The 25,499-nt window shown below is 42.3% G+C and overlaps 1 protein-coding gene across 1 annotated transcript in view; it reads left to right on the top strand.

The window, feature by feature from the left end:
- LOC144682985 (glypican-6-like) overlaps window positions 1-21,021 on the top strand; it is a 1,097,394-nt gene extending 1,076,373 nt beyond the window's left edge. The window contains exons 8-9 of the mRNA XM_078545918.1: window positions 6,695-6,870; window positions 14,655-21,021. Of these exons, the coding sequence (XP_078402044.1) occupies window positions 6,695-6,870; window positions 14,655-14,857 (379 nt within the window). The 3' untranslated portion in view covers window positions 14,858-21,021. The remainder of the gene's footprint in view (window positions 1-6,694; window positions 6,871-14,654) is intronic.
- The last annotated feature ends 4,478 nt before the right edge of the window (window positions 21,022-25,499 follow it).

Here is a 25,499-nt window from a genome sequence, read left to right as displayed (position 1 = left end):
ATTCTAAAATAGGTTCATTCAGCTTTAAGTTCTGATTCCCGAAAATCCACAAGCAGAACAGGGCAGTTTTGCAATCACACTGAGGGAAGTCTTCAAGCTGGAGTATCTTCTTTCTAATGCTTAATGGCTCTGTACTGGGATCAGCCAATTTTGAATTTTATCTTTTTTATTGCTTTATAGGAATCTCTTCAGTATCACAGGTTTTGCAAAAAAACACTAGTTGAAGAATATAGAGTTGACAAAATTTGGCTCCTTAGTGCCCATTTTATCAGCGCCAGAGATGCTGTTTTGCCTCCAAGATATCATCTACAAAGTGCACACACTTCTGGTACTAACTGCTCCTGACACCAATTGTTGAGAGTGTAAAGGTGCAGAGTGTGTCTGTCAGCATTATTCATAATAAACATAACTTGGTGTCAGTCAGAGTGTAACACCGGCATTTTGGAGCTCATTGCTCCAGCTAGCACCCTCTCTTAACCTCACATAGCTGAACACGCATTCAGCAGCAGAAAGGAACCGCCTCAGAGCTATTTTAAGGGATTAACAACTTCTCTGAGGTTAATTGGTGATTGATTTCAACTGGCTCTTGCTGCAGTTGTAGAAGTGCTTGGTGCAGAGTTATTTAAAGCTGCCGACATCTACAAAGAGTAGTATGTGTTGAAGGACTTTGTCCTGACTTCAAGGACTCTGCTCTGACTTCAAGGACTCTGCTAAACCACTTGCTCCAAGCATGGGTGCAATAGTTTACATTCTCCTTGTACTACAGCATGACAGACAGAATGAGCAGAGGTGACACAGGACACAACAAGCTAATGGAAGAAGGAGGGGGCTGTCAGCAGGAGGTGATACCTGCCTAGATTGTTCAGGGAACAATTCTCCTACCTGAATCTCATCACGGAACTTCAGGAGTCCTTGCTTCACTAAGGAGATGCTCACTGAAACCTGCCACCTACTGCATTCACATATGCAGCCTCAAAGAAGAGTGCAGATAGCATTGCATAGGCTGTGAAGATATCAGTGGCCTTGAACTTTTATGCATCTGGCTCCTATCAGGCTAGAATGGGCAACATTTGCAACATCTCCTGGGATGAGGAAAGGTTGAACAGGTTGGGCCTTTATCCATTGGAGTTTGGAAAAATGAGAGATGGTCTTATTGAAATTTATAAGACTCTGAGGGGAATTGATAGGCTAGATGCTGAGAGGATGTTTCCCCTCGTGGGAGAGACTAGAACTAGGGGACACAGTTTAAAAATAGGGGGTCTCCCATTTAAGATGGAGATAAGGAGGAATTTTTCTCTGAGAGGGTAGTTAGTCTGTGGAATTCTCTTCCCCAGAGAGTGGTGGAAGCAGGGTCATTGAATATTTTTGAGGCTGAGTTAGATAGATTTTTGATTGGCAAGGGAGTCAAAGGGTAATGGGGCTGGACAGGAAAGTGGAGGTCACAATCAAATCAGCCATGATATTATCAAATGGCAGAGCAGGCTCGAGGGGCCAAAGAGCCACATCTTGTTCCTAATTTGTATGTTCTAATGCCCCAGCTTACCATCCATTATTGTACAAGGGAGGTTACTGAGGTCCTATATTCCAAGAGAGCTGGCTGCATTTTATTCTATAGAAACAGAAAATACTCAGAAGATCAGGCAGCATCTGTAGAGAGAGAAACAGAGTTAATGTTTCAAGTTGTGATCTTTCATCTTGCCGTGAAGAAGTGACTTTGGTGAGGATGCTACTGATGGCATGCACATCACTTTGCAAGGAACCATATGTCAACTCTGAGATGTACTACCAGAAAGGATTTCTTTCTTTCAATGCCCAGCTGGTACATGACTACTCAGCACATCATATAGTTCAATGCTCGATACCTTCACAGCAATTATGATGTCTTCATTCTGCAGCAGTCCACTCTGCCACTTGCAATTGAGGTACCACGATAAATCAGAGTGGCTACTGGGTGTCAAGGGCCATCTGCTGACCATTAGGTTCATGAGTCCATTGTTCAATCCACAGACACTGGGGAAGCATGCATTTAATGAAAGTCATATTGCCACACAAAATCTCATCAAGCAGATCATTGGGGTGCTGATTCTGCTATCTGGATCTCTCTGGAAGAGGCCTGCAGTACTCAACAAAGTGCATGTCAAGACTTGTCTTGTCTGACCCGTGCTACACAACCTCAGACACAGCCCTTTCCCTCTGCTTCATGGCAACCAGCTGGAGAGGAGGAAGGGATGAGGCAACCAACACATACCATTTTTTTGTCCGGGTTATTGTTGATCGACTCAACCAATTGTGGTGCAAGTGAACACAACCCAATTCCCCAATCACCAAGAATGCCACACCTTCCCTTCCTTCTGTTACTGGCCATCACAGCATCAGCTATTCACCCTTGTGCATTTCTTTTGTACCTGTCAAGCATTAGCCTTTGCCTATCCTAGCACTCCCACACTGTCCTATCCCAGTGGCTGGAGCATAGTTGCTGATTTTTTTGTGGGGGCTGACCATGACTAGCTCTGGCCTGGCTTTGGACTGCAGCATCTCAGCTGGGGTGGTAGAGGCCTGGGCTAGCTAACTGGCAGGCAACAGCAAGGGTATTGGTAGAGTGGTAGTGGTGTGAGGATGAAAACTGTCTTCCTGAATAAGGACAGCTGGTTCATGTTCTGCAATGCCAAAGCCACACTCGCAGGGTGGTGCTTCAGCAATCCTAGTGCAGGAGGGCAGTATTAGACTGCTGTGAGATCCTACAAACTCATTTGAACACTGATTTCTGTAGTTATGCTGGCAGCAGTCTGAGTCTGTGTGGCAGCAAGCTGCCAGCAAGTTGAAGGAGAGAAGTCTGGGCTTTAATGGCTTCAGTCTGAGCTTCCCCTGCAGCACCCAGACATTAGGTGGTTTCTGCTTGTGTTGCATTGGAAGCTGAGACATCAGCCACCAGATACTGCATCATGGTTGGGTCCACAAGCATACTCATGGAGTTGACCACCATTTCCACACTGGAAAGGATGGGCTGAAAGCTCTGCGCCAAATTGATGTTGGATTCTTCCTTGCTCCTTAACATTGACCACGGATTTCAATGCCTATCAATGCACCAAGCATTTCAATATGCATAGATAACAACATTCTAGTCCATTTGGCATGTTGTGTCGATAGCCAGCTCTCTGCAAGAGCAACTCAGCTGGTCCAACTCGCCCATCCTTTCCCAATCATCCTGCAAATTCTTCTCTCTTCAGGTGCTCATCCAATTCCCTTTTGAAAGCCATGATTGAATCAGCCTCCACTCTCAGGCAATACATTCCTGATCCTAACCACTTGCTGTGTAAAAATGTTTTTCCTCATGTTGCCATTGGATCTTTTACTAAACATTTTAAATCAGTGCCCTTTGGTTCTTGATTTTTCCACCAATGGGAACAGTTTCTCCCTGTCTAGACATGATCTTGAACACTTAAATCAAATCTCTGCTCAACCTTCTTTTCTCGAAGGAGAACAACCCCAGCTTCTTCAATCTATTCATGTAACTGACACCTCTCTTTCTTGGAACCATTATCATAAATCTTTTGAGCATCCTTTCTAAAGTCTTCATATCCTTCCTAAAGTGCGGTACCCAGAATTAGACACAGCACTCTTCTGGAGGACACCCCGTTGACAGCCTCGCCTGAGTCCTCCACTGCAGAACCCATGTGCAACCTTGCCCTCTGGCGAGGTGACACCTGTTTTACCCTCGTCCCCAGTCTTGGCCGCAGGCTATTTGTGCCTGGTGACTCACAATGTGCAGATCCCACCTCTTAAGTTATTCTCTAAGTTACACACAACATCAGTGTGATATTGAGTAATGGTGTTTCTTCTTCTTCTTCTTCACTGTTTCCTGCTCTTTCCCCTCTTTCTCTCCCACCACTGCCTGGCCAGCTTACAATTCTTGGGTAACTGAAAGGAGAAAGGCATAAACCAAGGCTGTGATAAGGGGAGGGGACAAAGTAAGAGGTGCATGCTTACATCATCTTCCATTATCTGTAATTCAGAAGAGATTGTTGAATGAGGGGAAGTGGGATGTGAGAACAGAGGTTCGGTAGGAGAGAATACTGTCAGTTTTGATCCTTTCAGTCCCACTGCTGGCCACAGCCTAAGTCAAGATGCTTCACTGGTGCCAAGCACTGTCTCCCTTATGGGGATAAGACTGTCTCCTCTATGGGGTTAAGACTGCCTCCTCAATGGATATAAGACTGCCTCCTCTATGGACTTAAGACTGCGTCCTCAATGGGGTTAAGATTGTCTCCTCTATGGGGTTAAGTACATGCAGCCATGCCTAACCAATGCAAGTTAAGGGCTAATATAAAATAAAAATAGAAAATGTTGGAAAAACTCAGGTCTGACAGCATCTGTGGACAGAGAAACAGAGTTAATGTTTCAAGTCTGTATGACTTTTCTTCACAGCTGAAGAGAGATAGAAATATGATGCGTTTTATATTGTTGAAGAGAGGGGGTGGAGCAGGTGGAGCAAAATAGAAGGTCAGAAATAGGTGGAAGCTCAGCAGAGATTTGACAAAGATGTCCTGGACATAAGACAAAGGGGTAATGATAGTGTTAAAGACTAAGGCAGGCGTTAATAGTGGCATAACAGTCAATTAGCAGAATGTGTTAATAGCTGAACCTGCCCCAACTCCTCTCTTCAACAGTATAAAACCCATCACATTCCTACCTCTCCAGCCCTGAAGAAGAGTCATACGGACTCAAAATGTTAACTCTGTTACAAAAATAAAAATACCTGGAAAAACTCAGCAGGTATGGCAGCATCAGCGGAGAGGAACACAGTTGACATTTCGAGTCCGTATGACTCTTCAACAGATTCTGTTGAAGAGTTATACGGACTCGAAATGTTAACTGTGTTCCTCTCCACAGATGCTGCCATACCTGCTGAGTTTTCCAGGTGTTTTTATTTTTGTTTTGGATTTCCAGCATCCGTAGTTTTTTGCTTTTATCTTAATGTTAACTCTGTTTCTCTCTCCACAGATGCTGCCTGATCTGTTGAGTTTTTCCAGCATTTTCTGTTTTTATTTCAGATTTCCAGTATCTGCAGTATTTTGCTTTTATTTTAGCAAGTTAAGGGCCACTGTTTCAAGTTATTCATTACCTTGTCATGCACTAGAGAGGAAGTCTGTTATTGAGCGTGGTGCAATGTGCTTGGGTGATGTGGCCATCATGTTTGAATAACTGGCAGTGTGTGCAAGCTTTGAAATATGGTTGTGAGGCTTGTAGCAATACTGAGTGTGAGGGTGAGGTGAAGCTATTAATGTGAGGGATGATTTATGATTGATAGAGATTGTTGGTAGGACTAGGTGCATCGAGCAGTCTGTGAGATCAGTGTTGCAGATGGTGGGATTGGCGTTTGAAGATACATTCACTGACCTTGATCCTTGTGTGAGGTCCTTGAACTTCTTGCGGCACCGTATCCAGGTCCTTGGAACTGGTCACTTGACATTGATTACCATGGCTAACATTTCCCACTGCCTTTGCAAATTTATCTGAAGAACTCCCAGCCCCTGAGGATAGATAACATCTCTCCTGTTCTCCACATCCTGCACCAAGGCCGCCAGTGCAGCGTTGGAAGGTCTTAGAGCCTGCTCTCTGCCATGCTATGCCATTCTTGTGTTTTTCCCTCTTCAAACATACTTTTACAATGGCTTCCTGGAACAAAATGCACCTTCCCTTTAAGAGACGCAGGCTGACTTTGAGCAGTAAAGGGTAGCTTGAACTCATGCTAGCCTCTCACAATTTTGCATTCCCTGCTCAGACATGCAGCCGCTTAACAGGAAGCTTAGTGTTAGCTGCACACTACAATCATTTAAATGAGTAGGGAGCCCAAATTTTGTGTGTTGCCTGCATCGGGAGCAACAGACTCAGGGCAATCATGTATTGTGATCCCCATTCCTATTTTTGATGTTATCCAATTTTGCCACCAAAAGTATTGATCTAGTGGTATAGTTGGAATAAAGAAATGGAAGTCACTTTATGTCACTTGGTTGGTATAGCTTGTCCTGTCCTTGATCTACATTTACAAGATGCCTGCTTAGTGTCCTGTGTGGGCTCACAAACAGAGAATGTGGAGTAGGATGTGGTTTTAACACAGTAACAAGGTTCCTGTTTTACTCATTATTTAAATATTGCTTAATTAAATTTGTTTAAATACATTATATTCGTAAAAAATTGGGAGGGCCAACTTTCTACAAACATTATCATTGTTAACTACTTTCTTTGTTTAACATATAGGTCCCAATTGAAATAACTCTGAAGGTGTATGTGATATCATCCAGTAGCCTAATGCTGTTAGTTTAAACCAATGATGCAAGAGATAATTCCTGTGGCATCCCACATTACCATGTTCAGCCTAAATTATCAGACAGCTGTGTCAATGTAGAAATGTACTTGACATGTGTCTTAATGTCAAATAATTCTTTATGTATTAATATTCCTTTAAAGTAGGTTATCTTTTTTTGAACAAATAAAATAATTGCGTTACAGTGCTACAATGTGTCAAATTGGTTCATTCCTCACAACAATTTATTTATTGTCGATTTATTTTCTGGAATGACACAAAACTAGAATTTCAATTACACTTTTTATAAAATAAAGGAAAAGGCATGTGTGGTCTGACTTTCTCAGTGCTGTGCCCTGAGTTATATGTTATAACCATTTGAATCTGCAGGTACCTGCCTGAAATTATGAATGATGGTCTGACCAATCAAATCAACAACCCAGAAGTAGATGTGGACATCACTAGACCAGATACAATGATTCGTCAGCAGATCATGGCGCTTAGAGTGATGACCAACAAACTGAAGAATGCTTATAATGGAAATGATGTAAACTTCCAAGATTCAAGTAAGCAGTTGTTCTAATAATCTTCATTCACAGACGGAAGTATAATGAAGAGCATGTGGAGATAATCTCACTCATAGTTTCTATTGACAATGTATGCTCATTTGTTTGGACCTAAGGACTATATTATGTACTTGTTAAATTAGTAAAGCTGGACTCCATCCTGCTCAGCTCTTACCCAAGTCCTGTGTTTCAATGCAGCTCTATACAATGAATAGTAAGTCTAGCAAGATCAGGAATTAGCTCCACAATATGCAGCCGTGTTTAGTCACCAACTTTTAAAGCAGCCACAGTTGTCCATGGGAAGGAGTGCGAGATGAAGGGGAAAGTGTGAAAAATTGAGACCAAACTGGGGAAGGAGGGAAGGTGTCAGAATAATTGGGGGTAAAAAATGAAGAGCCGCTAGGAAGTGAGGAATGAGGAAACAAAATGCTGGCCTGGATGGGGAACAAGGTGTCATCACAAATTGGGAGTGGAGAAACAGAAGAACAGAATGGAAGTAAAGGAGTGCTTGTTTATTCCTTTCTGACTCTTTTAACCTTGCTTTGAGGTATTTCTTTCCAGCTTCTCAGGTTACGTTCTGATTATAGGTGGTAAGTTGTCTCATTGTGCTGGTCTGGCTCAGCCATTCACTGTTTTTTATCAAGGGAGCATATTTCCTGTGTTTTAATTGTAGTTATAACATCATGAAGTATTTATGTATATATTAGACAATGTGCTTCCAAAATTCAGCAAAACATGATGTCAAACATAGTGTCAAAAATCAAAATCTGGGGTGAGGGTATTCCTTAGCTTCACCAGAAAGAAAATCTTGACCATGACATACAGTACACCCACTTCTAATATTACCACTACACTGAAAGATTACACATTGGCACATTCGGTTTTTGCGGGAGTTCAAACATGGGCTGACCATGGTTTTCCAATTATTAATGGTTATACACGCCTGAATTTCCATTATGCATTGCTAATAAGGTTATCACTGATGGCGTAGACTGATGAAAGGTACCCCCATTATAATTTTTCCCACGTCAAGAGCATAGCTAATACCACATGCCCATAATATTCACATTACAGGGAGGAAATCTTCTTTGAAAGGCGGCCATAAAATCTCATGGGTATCACAGATATAAGGTGATTTATTTTTTGAATCACATGTGTCTTTGCTTCATAACCAAGACCAGCACTATTAATAAGAGCCACTATTTGAGATAAATATTAAAAGGGAAACTGGAGCAAAACGTTAATGGAACTAAAAGTAGAAAAGACACCAGGAATACTGAAGAGGTTGGAGAGGAAATAGTGGAGGCTTTCAGCATAATTTTCTAATTTGAAAGTGGTTAACTGAATACTTGAGGTTGGCAAATATTCACATCTGTATTTAAAAAAAAGAGGAAATGAGCAAACTAAGAAATTATATAGGCCAGGTAATCTTAACCAATTGTGGGAAAAAATAAAATGATTGCTTTCCTAAGTGTATATAACCTGCTTGGGTATTTGGGAAATTGTGAGTGTTTTACATCCATTAAAATTAAAAAGCAGCAAGTCCGCAATTTCCTGATACAGACAGCTGGCAGAGGATAGCAATCATTTATAATGTTGGTCGACTAGAGCCTCTAATACAAGTATTTATACAGGGCAGGTTGTGCTTGAGTGTTTTAACGGAAATTATTGAGGAAATAATTTCCTAATATTTTGGTAAAAATAACTGGCCTGAATTTTCAATCCCAAGTCGGGAGTGCAGAGTCAGGACTATTCACAGCTCAGCAAACCTGACCCGGGAAAAAGTATCCAGGAAGTTCTGATTTTTGACCTGAGAAGGAGATGAAAATAAAAGTCGTAGTCAGCGACCTCAGAAAGAGTTCGGAGGCTGCCGGGTGCGGAGACAAGCTGGGCGGGGGGTTGGTCTTGGTGCTCCAGCACTTTGTCAAAGATATCAAAAAAATGACTAAAGCAGAAATCAGCCCTCACCCATCACACCCCTCCTGCCCACACACTCCCCATGCCCTATCCATGCTAACCAATGCCACCTCATGCCCTCCCATGGCCCCCATATGCTCCATGCCAACAAATGTCTTCTACCCATCTCTAATAGCCCTTTATAGTGCCTATGCGAACTTATTGCCAACTCATACAAACTCATGCCCCCCTACCCACCACCCTTTGCTCTTAAACCTACCATGCCAACTCAGAATCTCACAGTGCAGAAGAGGCCCTTCAGCCCATCGTGTCTGCATCGACACATGAGAAACACCTGACCTACCTACCTAACCCCATTTACTAGCACTTGGCCCATAGTCTTGAACTCACCCAGTATCCACCATAGGCAGACCTAAAGCCCCGTGCTGTGATTAAATGAAGTTCTTAAGTGCCTATTGATGAATTCACAATGTCAAAAAAATCCGCTCTCATTGATTTAAAAAACCCATTCACTAAATTTAACTTTCTTGAATCCATTACAAAAACAAGCATTTAGAATTGTCAATCAAACTGTGAACTGACAGGCACCTCACTGTGATAATGATAGGTTTGGAAAACAGTCATGCAGCATAAATCCTTATGTCAACAGACAGAGTGGAGTAGCAAACACTGATTTTTTTTTTAACATTGCAGACAGATTTTTCTAATATTTAAAGGACAGGAAATTTAAATGCCTGGACAGCTGGGCAGTTCTTTTAACAGTTCATTTGACAGTTCTCTTGACAATTCCAATGCATTTATACACTTTTTACACACATTCATGTTTAATTTTAACAATCCCAAAAGGCACCTTACCTCTCCCAAAGAGCACTTGACCTCTCTCAAAGGTGTCCTGGGACCACATCCAAAAGGACACCTTACCTCTCAAAAAGCGTATCCAAAGGACTCTGGCAGCTTTAGACCTTCTCCCACCAGGCCTAAAATGCACAAGTCTTACCAGCTGCACTTTAACATATACAGTAAGCAAACAGAAAGATAGTAGCTGGTCACTGAGTGCAGCCAGTTATACAATAGGAGCTTGGGAATTTGATGAGTGAGGGAATTTTAAGGGTTAATCTATTTCTAAAATCTAGCCTAGTTTGCATTTAGAATTTAACTACAATTTATGTTAAATTTGTTTTTTTCACTCTTAGGGATAAACAAGCTCCCTTCCGGAGAGCCAGCTGCAGTTAGTTAATTAGGTAGCTAGTTTGAACCAGATACTCTAGCCATCATTGTTGGTTCATCTCTGTAGGATTTCATCTGGTATAAATGGAGGTGCTTTTGCTTAGCACATAAATTAAGCAAGCACGAAGCAGGAAGCTAGTCATTGAGTGAGTGAGGGAGGAGGTGCTGGTCGCGTAAGTAACTGCCTTAACTTTGAGTTTAAAGGAACGCAGAGAGCAGCAGACCAGTTTAAAAGAGCTAGGGGGCCCAGTCTGTAGACTGGCCATGCTCTGAGAAAAATCAAAGTGCAACATCACAGGGAAATAGGCAAGTGACTGGTTGGTGAATATTTTGTTCACTTATCTTTCAAAACTCATGTAATTTATTAGTAATTGTAGTAATTACCCTGCACCTGGAACCATCCAGTACTCCAACTTAAGTCAAAGGCTTCAGATGGTTCTGACTCTCTTAGCAGAATAGTTACTCAGGAAAAGCTAGAAGGATTACAACCAGTTCTAACTTATGGGTAATTATAGTACAGACCCTACCACGACCCACCAACTAGATCTTCCGACTATCCCCCTTGACCATCGGACACTCTTTCCCCCAACCATTCACATCTCCTGACCACCCTCCTTGCTAGTAGCCCACTCCGCTATTAGCCTCAAGACCCCTGACTACTCCCTCATACTCCCAACTACCCTCCTGACACACCCGACTACCCCCCACCCCCACCCCGGCCAACCCCTGACCACCCTGACTATCCCCCACCCCAACTACTTCCCCACCCTGCTCAACTACCCCTAACTATACTCCCGACCATCTGACTACCCTTCCCACCCCTGAACTACCCTTCTGACCCCTCACCCCCCCCGGCCACACAATCAACCAACTCCCACCCGACCACCTGGCCCTCCCCTCCTCATGACCACCCTCCCCCTGACCACCCAAAACCCTCTGACCACCCATGCCCCTGACCACCTGACCCTGCAGACCACCCAAACCCTGCCCACCCCCCCACTAACCACACACTCCCCTGACCACTCAGCTGCCCTTCCCCAGACCCTGGCGATCCCCTACCCTAACCCTGCTTACCTTACAAACTTACCTTCTCCCTGGCTTCTCAAAGTGGTCAGGACCTTTAAACTTACCTGTTAATGGCAGCTTGTGCTGCTCTGCACTGAATGGACTCCAGAGCTGCTGCATTGCACGTTTCTCACCAGGCCGGGGACAGGTGAGAAATGTGCACCTCCTGACCTGGCTAAGTAAAAAGGAGCGGAGTGGCAATCCAATGGTGATTGCCAGTCCACAGAAGTTCTGGCCCAAAACAGACTGTAAAAGTTTCTATAGGTATGTAAAAAGGAAAAGATTAACAAAGACCAATGTGGGCCCATTACAGGCAGAGACAGGATAATTTACAATGGGGAATAAGGAAATGACAGAGAAACTAAAATACTGTGCCTGGGATCCCAGACGTGGCAGGTCCAGAAATTCCTGCCAAAGTCAATGGACGTTTGGCCTTCTCTCTGAATTTTCCATTCCACATGCAGCAGCTCCTGCCATGTGCAGGACTGGAAGATCCTGGCCTTTGAGTCTGCCTTCACGGAGGAAGATACAAAAGGCCTCCCAGAAATACTAGAGAACCAAGGGACTAATGGAAATGAAAGTTGATAAATCCCTTGGATCTGATGACCTACATCCCAGATTGTTGAATGAGGTGGCTGTAGAGGTAATGGATGCATTGGTGATCATCTTCCAAAATTCTATAGAGTCTGGAACAGTTGGAAGGTAGCAAATGTAACCCCAATGTTTAGGAAAGGAACAAGAGAGACAATAGGGAACTACAGACCTGTTAGGCTGATGTTAGAAGTAGGGAAGATGCTAGAATCTAAAGGAAGTGATAACTGGGCCTTTAGAAATTAATGGTCAGATTGGGCAGTCAACATGGATTTATGGAAAGGGAAATCATGTTTAAGATGAAAATAAAAGTCGTAGTCAGAAACCTGTTGGAATGTTTTGAGGATGTAAATAGCAGAATAGATAAGGGGGAACCAGTGGACATGGTGTATTTGGGTTTTCAGAAGGCTTTTGATAAGGTCCCACACAGGAGATTGGTAAATAAAATTGATGCATATGGGATTGAGCATTAGTTAACAGACTGAAAACAGAAAGTAGGAATAAACGACCCATTCTCAGGTTGGCAGGTTATGATTAGTGGGGCATCACGAGAGGATCAGTGCTAGGGCTCCAGCTATTCACAATCTACGTCAATGATGTGGATGTGGGGACCAAATGTAACATTTCTAAGTTTGCTGATGACACAAAACTAGGTAGGAATGTGAGTTGTGAGGAGGATGAAAGAGGCTGCAAGGGGATTTAGACAGGCTAAGTGAGTGGGCAAGAACATGGCAAATGGAATATAATGTGAATAAATGTGAAGTTATCCACTTCAGTAGAAAAAACAGAAATGCAGAGTATTTATTCAAAGGAACTTGTGTGTCCTTGTTCATGAGTCACAGAAAGCTAGCATGCAGGTGCAGTAAGCAATTAGGAAGGAAAATGGTATGTTGGCCTTTATTACAAGATGATTTGAGTACTTTAGTAAAGATATCTTGCTGCAATTGAATAGAGCTTTGGTGGAATTGTACCTGGAGTATTGCATATAGTTTTGGTCTTTACCTAAGGAAGGATATACTCGCCATAGGGGGAGTGCAACGAAGGTTCACCAAACTGATTCCTGGGATGGCAGGATTGAATTGAGGAGAGTTTGAAGAGACTGGGCCTGGATTCTCTAGAGATTAGAAGAATGAGTGGCGATCTCATTGAAACGTGCTAAATTTTTACAGGGCTCAACCAGGCCCGGGACAGAAGATCGGGTGAGAAATGTGCACCTCCCAACCTCGCTAAGTAAGAAGAAGCGAGTGGCAATCCAATTGGTGATTGCCAGTCCACAGAAGGATGTTTCCCCAGGCTGAGGTGGTCTAGAACCAGGAGACACAGTCTCAGAATAAGAGGCAGGCCATTTAGGACTGAGCTGAGGAGGAATTTCTTCACTCAGAGGGTGGAATTCTGTGGAGGCTCAGTCATTGAGTATGTTCAAGACAGAGATTTATAGATCTCTAAATAGTAAAGACATCAAGGGATATGGGGATAGTGCAGGAAAATGACATTGAGATGGAAGATCTGCCATGATCCAATTGAATGGTGGAATGGACTCGAGGAACTAAATGGCCTACTCCTGCTTCTATTTCCTATGTTTTATGTTCCTAGATGCCTCTGTGAGCCACAGATGTGCACATTAGAGCACACACAGCCCCCCCACCCCCACCTCCCCCCCACCACCCGCCACAAAATAGTGGAGGCCAGGTTCAGGGGCAGGACTTTCGGATCTGGGCCTCCACCACCACTATTTTTGCAAAGATGGAAAGCCTTTCTGTTTGCGCAAAATTTTGGCTACTATGTTGACCTGTTTGAGGTTGAGAATGAAGAATATGATTTTGTCATTTAGCTTGAAGTATTGAAATGAGGTGCCATAGAATTAGTAATACATCAGCTTCCACACGGAATAAGTTACCTGGAAATCATTAAATCACAAAGCATTAGCTACGTTCAGATCAGATTAAAGGCAAGCATTCCAGATTGCTAAAAGAATATTGAATCAATCATCCTGCTGGCAGAGAGAAAGTCTTTTGATAAAAATGTGGGTTCCTAGAACAAATTCAATAGTTATGTGACTGTCTGCTGATCTACTGATCATTAAAACTGAGCATTACAGTGCATTTTTAGTGAAATAGAGTCCAAGAGACAATTAAAGCACTTAGCTGCCCTTATACTTTCATGCTTTTATACTTTATTTTATATAAGGATGTGTGGGATCATTGGGCGGAATTTTCCAGCCCTGCCGGCTGCCAGGATCGTCCGGTCCTGCCACAAGTCAATGGACTTTTGGCTGGCCGACACATCTCCCACAGTGGGTCATGTCATGATGGGGAAAAACTCGGCCACTGTTTCTATGCACAATATAACCACTGAAGCACATTTTAGTTGCTCAGGCTTTGGCAGAATAACAACTGTTTGCATTCCTATAGAATATTTACCTTAAAAAAATTCTCAATGTGCTTGAGTGAGAAGTAAAGACAAATGGATGCTGAGCCAGAGAAGGGATTTGGAGGGTCGTCCAAGTGCTTGGTGTAAGAGTGGGTTTGAAGGAGGAAAATAAGACAGGACAACAGAGTGCACAGACAGGAAGATTTATGGGGAAATTCCAAAGAAGGGGCAGATGAAGACATGGCTGCAATGGTGGAGAAAAGGATGGAGAGATGTACTAGAGAATTGGGATAGAGAGTTCTGGCAAGTGTTGCAGTGCTAGGAGAGGTTACAAAGATAGTGAAGGGTGAGATCATAAGACCCACTCTATATATTGGGACTGATTATAGCTTTTTGCTTGAAATGTGCCCTTCATCTTCAGAGATCTAGACCCTGGTCTCAATCCCAGCCACTACCACTGCTGATGTGGTAACCTGTGCCAATTGTGCTTTTCCGAGGAGTGGGAATTGCTGACAGTACTATTAGGAGATCAGGAAAAGCCCAGTGGAATTTCAAGTCCATGCTGTTTTGGAAGACTCTCTGATCAAATAGTCAATTTTTCTTTTTCTTTTCAGTTGATGAAGCAAGTGGCTCTGGGAGTGGTAGCGGCTGCACCGATGAAATGTGTCCTCCAGAGTTTGACTTTGCAACAACTGAGGCTCCACCAGGGCCCAACAAGAGTGAGCCAAAAGGTTCTACAGCAGTCAGACCTTGCCCACACTGGCTGGCTATATTTGTCATCTCTCTACTCCTGGTACTACAAAGACAGTGGAGATAATCAGTGACATACAATAGAGATACTGCCTTTAAATCAAGGACAAACACTCTTTTCCTTTTGGATATGCCATCAAACACACAACACCATCTTAGAACGGTAACAGTTTTAAAGCAGAGAGGTACTGTCGCCTGCTGCCCCTTTACCCAAAGACCACCAGGTGCCATTCAGGTACAGTCAACCAGTGCTAGGTTGCTTTATATTCACCCAGACCTCAGATGAAAAGAAAAACTCTCTGAAGATTGCTCACCTGCAGTTGGCTTTGTTCCAGAAACAAGACATCATCCTCTCTGCTTATTTTATGCAGCTAAAAAAAACAGGATTCAATAAAGACTTGGCCTGGACTTGTTATGATTTATACATTAATTATGATTTTAATATCTAAGTTCTACTTTTACAGTTTCCACAACACAAAAGGAACGGCTGCAAAATGTTCTGGATAATAGGAAGTGTATCTGATGTTTCTCTTTACAAAGACTTAAACTAACAGTGAAGTTCAGTAACGACAGTGGTTGAATGATGCATGAATGTTGTTAGTTTATTGGCATAGTTCCTCTCAATCAATCAACCACTTTGTTGGATTGTCAATTAGGAAATATGAAATATGCAGTTTTGTTAACAGATGAATTTATAATTGGCTTTTTTTGTAAACTGAGCAATTTGGAGTGTTATAGAGCTTACAGAACAAATGACTACATAAACATTATAATGAACAGCTGGTGAAAAAAACCAAGATATTTGGTAACAAATAAAGGGATTTAATATTGTACTTTTAATAAGACATGTGATATGTGCCATGTTGCCAATCACAACAGAAGAAAGACATAGGAAGGTTATGGCCTCTGACCTTGCTGTTTTTTTGCTGGTGATCCTAATCCAATGAAAATGGTCCTGTATGTGTATCCAATTATCCCTAATGCTCTTCTGTTTGCCTGTTGTTCCATGTCTTCTTAATAGGTTCCTTAACAAGTTATAATCCTACCGATGCCAGCCATTTAAGAAACTCAAAAAAAGCAAAATTCTAGTTTTATTTTCAACTTTTAGTTCTAGTGGTAGTCATCTATTTTTATATTAAAAAATTTAAGTAATTCTAAGTGTTAGCTCAGGGTTTAAATGTCATTGTATTACCTGCATTTTACCATATCTCGAATGCTCAGCACAATAGTGACTCGGGAACATTTATATTGAAAAAGGACAAATTATACAGCTGTAGAAACACCAGTTGGCAATGTAATTGGTGAGTGGTTCTTGTTGACACCACTCATATTGAAGAAAGCGTCTGACAACTTTATAGGTTTTGCCTTTGCTGTTCTGTGACACAGGTAAATCTGTAATGAATGGTTAAGTTCGCTTCCTTACATGCTATCTATCTGATGCAGTCTGGGTGAAATTCTCAGGTTTTGCAGTAACAGCATGTATTATTGAAAGGAAAATTAAAATCCATGCCTTTCAACCCTTTGACCATATTATGCAGCTTTCAAAATGTGTGAATGCTCCTGATATAAACTGAACAACAAAGCTTAGAACCATGAGAAAACGTGCTGAACCAAAGAACAAATCTAATGTGTCAGTATTCTGAGCATAATCATATCATACCTACACCAAAAAAAATCTCATTGCAACCTAATATGATATGGCATATTTAATACAAATGAGCATTATTTTTGTGAGTGAACTATAATTGTTTTTTTATGGTAGACACACCTTTCTCCTAGGGTAATTTTGAACATCTTCTATGAGCTCCATTATTGTGTTATAGAATTTTAGAGTGGCACAGCACAGAAGTGTCTTTGATAAAGCATCCAGTTAGTCTCACACCCCTACCCTTTCAACATAGGCCTGCAAATTTTTCATTTTTAAGGATTCCCTTTTGAAAGTTACTATTGAATCAGCTTCCACCACCCTTGCAAACAATACATTCTAGATTATAACTCGCTGCGTAAAAATGATTCTCATCTCCCCATGGATTTTTTACCAATCATCTTAAATCTATGTCCTCTGGTTACCAACTCTTCTGCCAATAGAAACTTTACCTACTCTTATTAAAACCCCTCAATTTTGAACACCTCTAATTTTTTTCTCAGGCTTTCTTTTGTATTGGCTGTAGGGCTAATAATCTTTGGGCTGCAAATACTACTTTTGTTCACCACGAATTAAATGATCCTGTTAGCCAAAATCCAGAGATATTGTAAAATACATTTGCAATCTGAATATGACTAATATAACAGTTAGAAACAATTCAGCCAAAGGTGGATAAGGCCAAGAATGTGATTGGTGCAATGATCGATGACTCGACATGGCAGTTTAAGTTACCAAACTGTATCATTCTAATACAGCTGTGAAAATGGAATAGAGAAAAGCAGTAATTTGCCTTAGAAAATATTTACCTAATCCAGCGAAACAAATGTTTTGGGGCTCAGGTTTCCTCTTGTGCATTGGATTCAGGGGCATAACAGAAATTTAAGGAAATTTCACTCCACTATTGACATCTATTTAACCAATATTATTTTTATTTGTTCTTGGGATGTAAGTGTCACTGGCAAGGCCAACAATTGTTGCCCATTCCTAATTGCCCCTGAGAAGTAGGTGGTGAGCCACTTTCTTGAACCGCTGCAGTCCATGTGGTGTAGGTACGTCCACAGTGCTATTAGGGAGGGGGGGTAGATGAGTTTGGAGCATTTGGATTAACATTTAGAACCTGCATTATTATTTTTCCCCTAATGGTCGGAGAGAAATGGAACTTGAATTGGCAATCTGTAAGATAAATTGACAAGCTTCAGCCTCAACTGGAGCTTGGAAAGATAATTGTGCACTCATATCAACTCTATATATAGAGTAGACTTTTGGACAAGGAATTAATGCCCTGTTAATACCTTTGATAAGGTGCATGAATTCAAAATTAAGAACAAATTACGAAATAAACATAAATAGAATGTTTGGTGAACCAGGTTTATTCCTGTGCTGTTGGAATTGTGGAAGTATCATGAGGAAAGTAGCTAGCCTAGGGTGTATTATGTGGGATATAAGGTTAGGCTGATTTATGGAGTTTTGAAAGAATACTGCGCAAAACCTTTCCTGGAGGGATTGAACCAGATGAATACAATCTCTGATGGAGTGGATTGTACTGTTACTGTGCAAAAAATAAATAAGACACTGAGCTGCTTTCAGTTCGTGTTTTCTTGTATTTTTCTGAGACCCCAGAAACACAGTGGATCCATGTGTGTCTTTTTTTTTTAACTATTACTTCTCCATTTCCATTAGCACAAAATACACAAAAACATTTTTTTAACATACTAAATGGATTAAATGGCCACTTGCAGGTAAGAGAAGTATGTTGCCTCCATTGCTCTAAGGAAACTAGCATTACTTAATAAGTAACACTGGAGTAATTAATTAAAAAACCAGCAAACCCTTTGGACCTGATAGCCTACATCCTAGGGTTTTGAAAGAGGTAGCTACAGAAATAGTGATTGCATTGGTTTTGATCTTCCAGAATTAATTGGAGGTAGCAAATGTAAGCCTGCTAATCAAAGAAGAAGAGAGAAAGAGGGAGCGATGAGTCAGTTAGCCTGACATCAGTTATAAGGAAAATGATAGAACCTATATCATTAGGGATGAGTGAACAGGGCAATTGATCAAAGTCGACATAGACTAATCAAAGGTAAATCATGTTTGACAAATCTATTAGAGTTTTTTGATGTTGTAACAAGTAGGGTAGAAAAAGAGGAACCTGTGGATGCATTGCATTTGGACTTCCAAAAAGCACAAAATTAAGACTCTTGGGATTGGATGTAATATATTAGAATGAATTGGAGTTTATGGACACGAAACAGAGAGTAGGAATAAATGAGCCATTTTCAGGTTGGCAGGCTGTAACTAGTGGGATACTGCAAGGATCAGTGGCGAGGCCTTAGCTACAGTAATGACTTAGATGAGGGGACTGAGTGTAATGTATCCAGGTTTGGCTGACAATGTTAAGCTAGGTGGGAGAGTAAATGGCAAAGATGACACAAAGAGGCTGTAAAGTGATATAGAGAGGTGAAGGAGTGAGAAAGAATAGGTGGAATTATGATGCGGAGAAATGTGAAATTGTCCACTTTGCTTGGAAAAGCAGAATATCTTTTACATAGTAAGAGATTGGGAAATGCTATACTTCGAGGGACCTGGGTGTCTTTCAACATGACTTACAGAAAGTTAACATGCAGATATTGCAAGCAATTAGGAAAATAAATGGAATGTTAGTCCTTATTACAAAAAGATCAGCGTATAGGAGGTAAGAGGTCTTGCTCTAATTATGTAGGGCTTTGGTGAGATCATACCCGGAGTTTAATGTACAGTTTTGATCTCCTTACCTAAGGAAGGTTTTACTTGCCTTAGAGGGAGTGCAAAGAAGGCTCATTAGACTAACTCCTAAAATGGAGGGATTGTCCTATAGGGAGACATTGAACAGAATATGTCTGCGTTTGAGTTTAGAATGAGAGGTGATCTCAGATCATAAGTTCCTAAGGGGCTTGACAGAGTAGATGCTGGGAGGATATTTCCCGTGGCTGGGGAGTCTTGCCTCAGGACAAGAGGTTGACCATTTCAGACTCTAAATCGGAGAGATTTTTGGATCCTAAGGAATCAAGGGATATGGGGCTAGTGCAGGAAGGTGGAGTTGAGGTGGGAGATCAACCATGTTCTTATTGAATGGCGTAGCAGGCTTAAAGGGCCAAAAGGCCCATCCCTGCTCCTATTCCTTATGTTTTTATCTTCTCCTATGACTACACATGATAACTGCTGAGGCACTATCACCTCATTATCATCTCATTAACATATACTTTCCTATTTATTTTATGGACAAGGAATTATGTGTATGAATTTATGTGTGTGAACACAAAAGAGGAAGATTTTCTCTATTATTTGTAGCAATATCAGCAGCACAGATATAAGGAGTATGTTTTTGATTTTGCAACAAAAAGCAGTCAGATGAAATCCTTTCCCAAAGTGACAAATTGTGCTCCTTTAATGCTTAACTTAAAGCTCATTGATGTACCCATATAAGGGAAAGATGGGGCTCCTTTAATCAGACATGTGGAATAAGTTCATGTTTAAAGTAATTGAAGTAGGTTAAAATGAGAATAAGGTAGCTACTAATAAATTATTCTTCTTTTTTACCTAAGTGTTTACAACATGTAAAACCTAATGGGAGAGACAGATGAAATAAATAGTCCTGAAGGGAATAGAGATAAAGGTGGAACTGTAGCATTATTACTGTATAAGTTATTACTTAGGTAACAGCCATTTCAAGTTTCCAGTACCAACACTAACAATACGTTGTTCATCACTTATGTTCCTCGAAGTATACTAAAACATTATGTTGTGAAGAATATGGTGCAGTGCTTCAAATCAAGACAGCAATAGCAAAGGTGTGATTTTCTTTACCCTACAACAAAGTAATGGGACATGATTGCTCCAACAGAGTCACAGGTTGATTGAACTCATGAAAGCTGTACTATATTGCTGGATCTGTAATGCTTTCTGCAAAAACAAAAATCAATTTTGAGGCACCAAAGCCTTTGAAGTTTTATGCTACAGTGTGTCAGACTCTGGATATAGTGTGGAACATGTATGTCTTTACACTCTTATGCAGGCAGTGATAACGTTTGAGAAAATCAGTGCCATTTTTAATTATTCATACTATCATTAGGGATGAAATTTCTCTCCTCAAAAATTTCATCAGAAAAAGTTGACATGAATAGAAAGCTGTGTTCCCTGCATTATGTTCACACCAATTTTTTCACTAGTTTTTCTTTGAACCAATAAGGTTCTGCCATAATACTAAACACAAATGTTTGACATAAACTTACTTGTAATCTTCATTTGATCACGTATTAGCCTTAATTTTCTAAATACTTCCTTGAACACTCAGGAAGAATGGTATTTATCAAAATCTGTAATATTTCTAAGATGAAAGTTTAGTATGCATTGTATGACATCATCATCAACCAACATAATGCAGAATCTAGGTCATGTGACTGAAGTTATTCTATGATGCTGTTAGGTTGGTGATCTTTTATTTGGTTACAGTGCACAAACTGTCATATGACCATATAACATTATGTGATACAATATGTTATTTTCTGGTATCAAATAGTCAAATAAAGCTTCCTATCATTTCAGTTTGAGTCATGTGGTAGACTTGCAATTGTGTTTTGTCATTCAATACAGTTGCATTTTCATTTATTTCGTACATATTAAAGAGAATATGAATGAGCGACATGTGCATGGAGCTTTTAGACTTTTTTGTTTTTAAGTTCGAGACTATTTGATCAGCTGTTATTACCACATCCCTTTCTTCCCCCATATTTTTCTGGTTTCTCTCCTATCTCACTTCATGCCCTCTCCAAGCTCATCTTGCCCATGAGACCCAGCTCCTGCTTTTGATCCTATTCCTAACAAGCCACTGACCACCTATCTATAGATAAAGAAGGATCTCATCAAATCAGCTGTGATCTCATAGATTATTGGAACAGGCTCAAGGGGGTGAATGACCTACTGTTGTCCTTATGTTCCCTCTTTGCCTTCTCTGCTAGCTGATATTGTAAATGTTTCCCTCCCCTCAGGCAATCTCCCACTCCCTTTCAAATGTCCTCGGAAATGCCTGCTCCTCTTTCCTGCAACCCCGTGTTTGAATCTCTCCAATCAGGATTGTGCCCATGTTACAGCACTGAAAAGTCACAAATTAATCCTCTGTGACTGTTACCATGGTGCACTATCCCTTGCCATCACTATTCCCCCTCGACTTTCTCAACTTCGCTAGAGCTTTTGACATGGTTGACCCCACCATCTTCCTCTGGTGCCTCTTCTCTATTGTCCGGCTTTGTGGGACTGCCTTCACTTGGTTCCACCCTTAACTATCTCCTGAAATGGCTTTGCTTCCAAGGTATTTATCCAAGGTTTGATCTTTGGCTGCTGCTATTTCTCATCCACATGCTGCCTCTCCCTGACAGCAATCAAAGACATACATGAGCTTCCACATGTACATTGAGGACACTCAGCTCTGTCTCAGTACCATCTTCTCGATCCCTCCACTCCGTCTATGTGGTCAGATTGACATTAAGCTATAGGTAACCCATAATTCCTTTCAATTGGTAAAAGCAGACCTTGTTGTTCACCCCCCACACCATGAAATCCATTCCCTCACGACCAATTCCATCCCCCTTCCTGGCCACTCTCTTAGCCTGAACCAGATTCAGCACATTCTTGCCATCTTATTGACTCTGAGGTGAGCTCTTTCTCTCCATCGCAAAGGCCACCTATTTCTACCTCCATACAATTGCCTGTCTTCACCTTTGCATGAGCTAATCTGCAAATGAAACCCTTATCCATGCTTTAATTCCAGCCTTAATTATTCTAATGCTCCAATGGACAGCCTCTCATCCTTCATAAATCAGAGCTCACTCAAAACTCAGCTTTCAGTATACTAACTCATACCAAATACCATTCACCTGTCGCCCTTTTGCTCATTGACTCTAAGTCCAGCAATACCTTGGATTTAAAATTCTCATTTTCATGTTCAAATCCCTCCATGGACTCTCCCTCCCTATCTATTTAACCTCCTCCAGCCCTTCCATCCTCCAAGACCTGTGTCCCTCCAATTCTGACCTCTTGAGCATCCTTCATTCTTTCATCCCACCATTGGCAGCCATACCTTCGCTACAGCTGGAAGCTTTTAGTCAATTATAATAGCTCCCTCATTGGCTCAAATACAATCAGTATAGGTGATGGAATTCCTTTATTGCCTCATGTACTCCTGGTTAACAGGTCTTATTCCTGTGAGGATTGATTGAGTCAAATGAGCTGATATTCTCAGGAGTTTAGAGGATGAATGAGAGGTGATCTCATTAAAAGATATAAAATACTTAGAGGACTTGACAAGGTAGATACCGAGAGGCTGTTTCCCTTGCTGGAGAATTTAGAACTAGGGATCAAATGGGGAGAAATTGCACAGTCCCCAAAATTGGGCACGGGGAGTATGATGTGTGATCAAAGTGAATCTTCATGTTGCCTGCTCATTTCCATGATTGTGGCATGCAGCTCAGTGTAGAATGTGCTGCTGAGTGGCTGCAAACTCAGCAGGAGACCCAAGCTCATGCAAGGCCCTCACCACTTAAAACTAGCCTGCAATACTTAAAGCCAGACTGTACCTCTTAAAGATGAGGTGCATTGTGGCTGAAGCAAGGACAGGAACTGCTTGAAGAATGTTTGAAGCATTCATGAAGGATCCAAAATGGCACCACAAGAAAGTGAGCATGCCCTCAGGTTCTTGAATGCTGTGTTAGAGTCGCAAATGCAGGAGGTGGACTGGAGGAGAGATATTTTCTTCCATCAGTTGGCAGGTGGTCCTCCAGATAAGTGCTCAGAGGCAGTGGGAGCAGGTCAATGCCACCTGTCTGGAGGCTAGGACCTGACTGCAGTGCTGCATGAAGTTTAATGACTTAAGATGATTGGTCATGGTCAGTTAATGCATCCTTACACGGCAAGTTCTACCAACTGCATCACCAGCCTTACGCATTTACCACACCCAATCCATTTGTCTCCCAGACTTCAATGTCAATCAAGACTCATACCTCACATTCAAATGTTTTACCTCACCATCTCACACTTAGCACTGTTGCAAGCTTCATGCCCTCACATATTACAGCCTGCACATACTGCCAGCTTTTCAAATGTGACAGGCACATCATCCAACTACATCACAAAACATTCACTGACAGATACACTCCCTCTCTTTGCAGGACAAGGTGGCCCAAAACAGACAACAACAGTAGAAAACCCATGGGGACAGGCATAGTTAAATGTATCGACCTCCACAGAGATAGTGCTGAGGATAATTGGAGTGGTCATCACTGAGAGCCATTGCCAGTGGTGTCACTGAAGCCATCCAGGATGATGGTATGTTCCTGCCTAATGCACATTGTCAAATATCTCTTCACCCTCATCCTGTAATCTGTCATGGTGTACAAGCTGCAGATGGTATAACCATGCACCTCTTGCTTTTCCCTCTCCCCCACTTCCTTTACCCCAAACCCCTCCTTATGCATTTATGTTTCCTATACCCAAGAACTGCCATCTGGCCAGCCAGTGGGGCCTGAGGCTGAAGGCTTTAACGAAAAGCAGATTGAGGAGGAAGAAACACAACCACAAACACCATCTGACACTTGCAGCCACCAGCTCAGATACTGGCACTGTACATACTTCACAAGCTAGTATGGGGGCAGGATTTGCACTGGGCGCAAGTGGACTGCAGCCAGGGCAAGGGGCAATGATAAAGCATCTGCCAACTCCCAGGAGGGCAAGGTTGCACAGGGGTTCTGCTGCAGAGGATTCAGATCGCAACTTTGATGGGTTATTTTAGAAGAAAAAGCTGATAGGAATGTCCATAGAAATGCTTGGTGCACTGGCAGGCCTGCCAGAGAGCCTATTGTCACTATCAAGGAGCATGGAGAAACTTGGCTCCATTTGGCAAAGGGCTTTGCGCAGAGCTTGGAGTCTATAATCCAACGTGGAAGTGGTGGCTTGAGAAGACTCGCAGACCTAGCCATGATGCAGCATCTGATGGCAGATTTCTCAGCTTCCATTGCAGCATCAGCAGAAGTAATTCAACATCTAAGTACTCCAAAGCTCAGACTGAGGCCAAGAAATCTCTGCTTCTTGCCATGCGGGTTCAGATTGCTGCCATCACAGCTGCAGGTACCAGTGCTCAAAGGGGCTTGTGGAGTAGTACAGCTGTCCAGCAATCTGTGCTCCAGCAAATTATTAGGATTGCTGAGTGCCATCCAAAGGGAGTGGCAGCTGTTCCATGGAGCACAAACCTGCTGTCCTCACTCAGGGTGTCAGCATTCACTCTCCCACCACTGCCTCTCCTCCAGTGCCCTTTGCTATTGTCTGTCAGGCAGCCCAGACAGCTGCTGCCCATGCTGAGGTGGTGCAGTTGGAAGCCAAGTCTTCAAGACCTAGAGCTGCTGATGGGCATCCTGCAAGGCCATCTGAAATCTCCCCCATTGAAAGTTAGCAACCTTCCACCAGCCCTGAGTGAGAGTACTGACAGGCAAAGGCACTATGGCAGGCTGATCCAACTGTTGGCCTGTGGGCCGTTAAGTGGCTGGTGGAGCCACTGTTCAAAAGCTGGTAAGACAGGATGTTCAAAATGCAGGTCAGTGAAATTCAAGATTTTGCAAGGGGCTGCTCCTCCAATCACAGCTGTTCCTTTCCTGTGTTTGCTGCTGATGTAGTAATGAGCCTATCAGCAGCAATGAGGAACAGCAACAGTCTCTGATTGGAGGAGCAACAAGCACCGGCGGCGGTGAGTGTACTGAGGGCCCCGGGCCTGAGGAAAGTGAAGGTGCAGGGAGCTAAAATACAGCAAGGCTGGAGCCCGGGGAGCCAAGGTACGGAGGGGCTGAAGACTGGGGATGGCGAAGTTGCAACAGGCCCATGCAGGGCGAAGTTTTGGCGGGCCCAGGGAGGGCGAAGTTTTGGCGGGCCCATGCAGGGCGAAGTTTTGGCGAGGCCAGGGAGGGTGAAGTTTTGGCGAGGCCATGGAGGGTGAAGTTTTGGCGAGGCCAGGGAAGGTGATGTTTTGGCGAGGCCAGGGAGGGCG

Source organism: Cetorhinus maximus, chromosome 7 (genome assembly GCF_964194155.1).
Source record: "Cetorhinus maximus chromosome 7, sCetMax3.hap1.1, whole genome shotgun sequence".
NCBI lineage: Eukaryota > Metazoa > Chordata > Chondrichthyes > Lamniformes > Cetorhinidae > Cetorhinus > Cetorhinus maximus.
Note: the sequence above shows the minus strand (reverse complement) of the source record. Positions and strands in the feature narration are given on the sequence as shown.